The sequence below is a fragment of the Palaemon carinicauda genome, chromosome 3 (genome assembly GCF_036898095.1).
Source record: "Palaemon carinicauda isolate YSFRI2023 chromosome 3, ASM3689809v2, whole genome shotgun sequence".
Lineage (NCBI taxonomy): Eukaryota > Metazoa > Arthropoda > Malacostraca > Decapoda > Palaemonidae > Palaemon > Palaemon carinicauda.
In genome coordinates this window covers 191,997,214-192,001,911 of record NC_090727.1, presented here as the reverse complement: position 1 = coordinate 192,001,911, position 4,698 = coordinate 191,997,214, and the positions used below count along the sequence as shown (strand labels likewise).

Below are 4,698 nucleotides of genomic sequence, written 5' to 3'. Positions count from 1 at the left end.
AGAAGAATGGGAGGATGAAGAGGAAGAGGATGAGGAGGAAAGTGAGAATAAAGAGGAGGAGGATGAGGGGGAAGGGGAAAATGAAAGGGAGGAGGATAAGGAAGAAGGGGAGGATGAAGAGAGAGGAGGATGAAGAGGAGAAAGAGGAGGAGGAAGGAATGGATAAAGAGAGAGGAGGATGAGGAGGAAGGGGAGGATGAAGTAGAGGAGGATGAGGGGGAAGGAGAGGATGAAGGGGGGGAGGATGAGGAGGAAAGGGAGGAAGATGAATGGGAGGAGGATGAGGAGGAAAGGGAGGAGGATAAAGAGGATGGGGAGGGTAAAGAGGAGGAATATGAGGAAGGGGAGAATGAGGAGGAAGGGGAGAATGAAGAGGCGGATGATGAAGCAGAAGGGGAGGATGAAGCGGAGGAGAATGAGGAGAAAGGGAAGCATGAAGAGGAGGAGGATGAGGAGGAAGGGGAGGATGAAAAGGAGCGAGGATGAGGAGGAAGGCGGGGATGAAGAGGAGGAGGATGAAGAGGAGAAAGATGAGGAGGAATGGAAGGATGAAGAGGAGGAGGATGAGAGGGAAGGAGAGGATGAAGGGGAGGAGGATGACGAGGAAAGGGAGGAGGATAAGGAGGAAGGGGAGGGAGAAGAGGAGGAGGAGGAGGCTGAGGAAGGGGAGGATGAGGAGGAGGATGAGGAGGAAGGGGAGGATGAAGAGAAGGAGGGGGAGGGGGAAGGGGAAAATGAAGAAGAGGAGGATGAGGAGGAAGGGGAGGATGAAGAGAAGGAGGGGGAGGGGGAAGGGGAAAATGAAGAAGAGGAGGATGAGGAGGAAGGGGAGGAGGAAGAGAAGGAGGAAGGGAGGAGGAAGAGAAGGAAGATGAGGAGGAAGGGTAGGATGAAGAGAAGGAGGGGGAGGAGGAAGGGCAAGATGAAGAGGAGGAGGATGAGGAGGAAGGGAGGATGAAAAGGAGGAGGATGAGGGGAATGGGTGGATGAAGAGGAGGAGGATGAGAGGAAGGGGAGGATGAAGAGAAGGAGGGGGAGGGGGAAGGGGAGAATGAAAAGGAGGAGGATGAGGAGGAACGGGAGGAGGAAGAGAAGGAAGATGAGGAGGAAGGGTAGGATGAAGAGAAGGAGGGGGAGGAGGAAGGGCAAGATGAAGAGAAGGAGGATGAGGAGGAAGGGAGGATGAAGAGGAGGAGGATGAGGGGAAGCGGTGGATGAAGAGGAGGAGGATGAGGAGGAAGGGGAGGAAGAAAAGGAGCGAGGATGAGGAGGAAGGCGGGGATGAAGAGGAGGAGGATGAAGAGGAGAAAGATGAGGAGGAAAGGGAGATGAAGAGGAGGAGGATAAGGAGGAAGGGGAGGGAGAAGAGGAGGAGGAGGAGGCTGAGGAAGGGGAGGATGAGGAGGAGGATGAGGAGGAAGGGGAGGATGAAGAGAAGGAGGGGGAGGGGGAAGGGGAAAATAAAGAGGAGGAGGATGAGGAGGAGGGGAGGAGGAAGAGAAGGAGGAAGGGAGGAGGAAGAGAAGGAAGATGAGGAGGAAGGGTAGGATGAAGAGAAGGAGGGGGAGGAGGAAGGGCAAGATGAAGAGGAGGAGGATGAGGAGGAAGGGAGGATGAAAAGGAGGAGGATGAGGGGAATGGGTGGATGAAGAGGAGGAGGATGAGGAGGAAGGGGAGGATGAAGAGGCGGATGATGAAGCAGAAGGGGAGGATGAAGCGGAGGAGAATGAGGAGAAAGGGAAGCATGAAGAGGAGGAGGATGAGGAGGAAGGGGAGGATGAAAAGGAGCGAGGATGAGGAGGAAGGCGGGGATGAAGAGGAGGAGGATGAAGAGGAGAAAGATGAGGAGGAATGGAAGGATGAAGAGGAGGAGGATGAGAGGGAAGGAGAGGATGAAGGGGAGGAGGATGACGAGGAAAGGGAGGAGGATAAGGAGGAAGGGGAGGGAGAAGAGGAGGAGGAGGAGGCTGAGGAAGGGGAGGATGAGGAGGAGGATGAGGAGGCAAGGGGAGGATGAAGAGAAGGAGGGGAGGGGGAAGGGGAAAATGAAGAAGAGGAGGATGAGGAGGAAGGGGAGGATGAAGAGAAGGAGGGGGAGGGGGAAGGGGAAAATGAAGACGAGGAGGATGAGGAGGAAGGGGAGGAGGAAGAGAAGGAGGAAGGGAGGAGGAAGAGAAGGAAGATGAGGAGGAAGGGTAGGATGAAGAGAAGGAGGGGGAGGAGGAAGGGCAAGATGAAGAGGAGGAGGATGAGGAGGAAGGGAGGATGAAAAGGAGGAGGATGAGGGGAATGGGTGGATGAAGAGGAGGAGGATGAGGAGGAAGGGGAGGATGAAGAGAAGGAAGATGAGGAGGAAGGGTAGGATGAAGAGAAGGAGGGGGAGGGGGAAGGGGAGAATGAAAAGGAGGAGGATGAGGAGGAACGGGAGGAGGAAGAGAAGGAAGATGAGGAGGAAGGGTAGGATGAAGAGAAGGAGGGGGAGGAGGAAGGGCAAGATGAAGAGAAGGAGGATGAGGAGGAAGGGAGGATGAAGAGGAGGAGGATGAGGGGAAGCGGTGGATGAAGAGGAGGAGGATGAGGAGGAAGGGGAGGAAGAAAAGGAGCGAGGATGAGGAGGAAGGCGGGGATGAAGAGGAGGAGGATGAAGAGGAGAAAGATGAGGAGGAAAGGGAGGATGAAGAGGAGGAGGATAAGGAGGAAGGGGAGGGAGAAGAGGAGGAGGAGGAGGCTGAGGAAGGGGAGGATGAGGAGGAGGATGAGGAGGAAGGGGAGGATGAAGAGAAGGAGGGGGAGGGGAAGGGGAAAATAAAGAGGAGGAGGATGAGGAGGAAGGGGAGGAGGAAGAGAAGGAGGAAGGGAGGAGGAAGAGAAGGAAGATGAGAGGAAGGGTAGGATGAAGAGAAGGAGGGGGAGGAGGAAGGGCAAGATGAAGAGGAGGAGGATGAGGAAGAAGGGAGGATGAAAAGGAGGAGGATGAGGGGAATGGGTGGATGAAGAGGAGGAGGATGAGGAGGAAGGGGAGGATGAAGAGAAGGAGGGGGAGGGGGAAGGGGAGAATGAAAAGGAAGAGGATGAGGAGGAATGGAGAAGGAAGAGAAGGAGTAAGGATAGGATGAAGAGAAGGAGGGGGAGGAGGAAGGGCAAGATGAAGAGGAGGAGGATGAGGAGGAAGGGAGGATGAAGAGGAGGAGGATGAGGGGAAGGGGTGGATGAAGAGGAGGAGGAGGAGGAGGAAGGGGAGGATGAAGAGGAGGAGGATGAGGGGAAGGGGTGGATGAAGAGGAGGAGGAGGAGGAGGAAGGGGAGGACGTGGAGGAGGAGGAGGAGGAGGAGGATAAGAAGGTAGACTGGAAGAAGTTACAAAATCTAGAAAAGGATTAAACTTTACAGTCGCCACAAAAGAGAAAAACTTGGTTATTTCATGTGAAAAAAGGCTTTTTTTTTATTCAAAAATCTGTTTTACCACAATAGATCTATGAGCTAAAAGATGAGTGGTTATGAATTCTATAAAATCTTCTTTTTTGAATTGCAGTTATTTGCAGGTCTTGCAGAATACTTTTAAAACCCACTAAAGGTTATACCTTCTTGTATTCACAAACCAGTGTACAGTACTGTAGAAGTGCTCGTTAATGAAAAAAAAAAATCTTTTGTATTTTAAAATTTTATTCATATTTCTAATAATCTATCCACATGCATAGATAGTTTATTCTTATGAAATTTGGAATGTGGAAATTCTCGCCTTTTTCATAAAGTTAATAGCAAGCAATTTTCTGATTACATTTCCTTCAATTTTTAAATTAATTTTTGTCTTGGGATAAAATTAGTATTCTTCTCTAATTATTTTGTAAATGAAAAAAAAAATAATTTGCATAAGTTCTTCGAAATATCCGGAATATCTCCAAACTTACTCGTAAACCGATTATTTAAGCATGTTTCAATTATCCATGTGTTTGGTGATAAGAAAAATTAATAAAAGAATATGCTTACTTTTCTTATTTATTCAGGAAGAACATGGAGATCATTAAAAAATCCTCTATCACCTAATACCACGTAGTACAATTACAATATCTGACACCTGCAGTAGACCTATCTACAAAACAGTAGGGCTCTAGAGTTCGTCATGGATATATTTCTCTAGCTGTGAATAATTGCAAGTTGTTCCTTGTTCTGTCTTAATCAATCTATTGGAATCAAATCCTATGCCATCGAAAGCTGCTATACATTTGTTGTTGTATTTGTCGTAAGCATCGGGAGTTCTGGCGAAGAAGAAGGCGAAGTCAGAATGATGCTCGTAGTTGTAATCCATGCACGAATACAAACAGGCGTAGTTGTCGTAGTCGGTGTCCAGGATTATCAGGGGCGCTGGGAAAGCTGTTGGGGATGAGGGAGTGGGAAGAGTAACAATGAAAAAGATTGAAATGGTGTATTGATTCCATTCAAGGCAATAAATATATTTTCTCCATTTGTCTTTATTATTTTCAAGTTGAAGTGACGGATAGATAATTCAGCACAAAAGCAAAAGGTTGGATACTCACAGTTTTCGAGATTGATCATGAGATGAGGATCTCCCAGGGGCATGGGCACGATCTTTCCTGTTCTCTTCAGCTGGCTTCCTTCAGAGGTGAGACCGACAGCCTTTACGTCAAACCCTTTACCGTCTGAAGAACAGGACAGTAAAAAATCATTAGAAATATATCC

At 49.2% G+C, this 4,698-nt stretch overlaps 1 protein-coding gene across 1 annotated transcript in view; it reads right to left on the bottom strand.

Annotated features, from left to right (window-relative positions):
* Window positions 1-3,983: 3,983 nt before the first annotated feature.
* The window catches only part of LOC137638158 (crustacyanin-C1 subunit-like), a 3,219-nt gene continuing 2,504 nt past the window's right edge, over window positions 3,984-4,698 (bottom strand). Inside the window, exons 3-4 of the mRNA XM_068370247.1 lie at window positions 4,536-4,658; window positions 3,984-4,371 (exon numbers count right to left, since the gene is read on the bottom strand). Coding sequence (XP_068226348.1) covers window positions 4,109-4,371; window positions 4,536-4,658 — 386 coding nt within the window. The 3' untranslated portion in view covers window positions 3,984-4,108. The remainder of the gene's footprint in view (window positions 4,372-4,535; window positions 4,659-4,698) is intronic.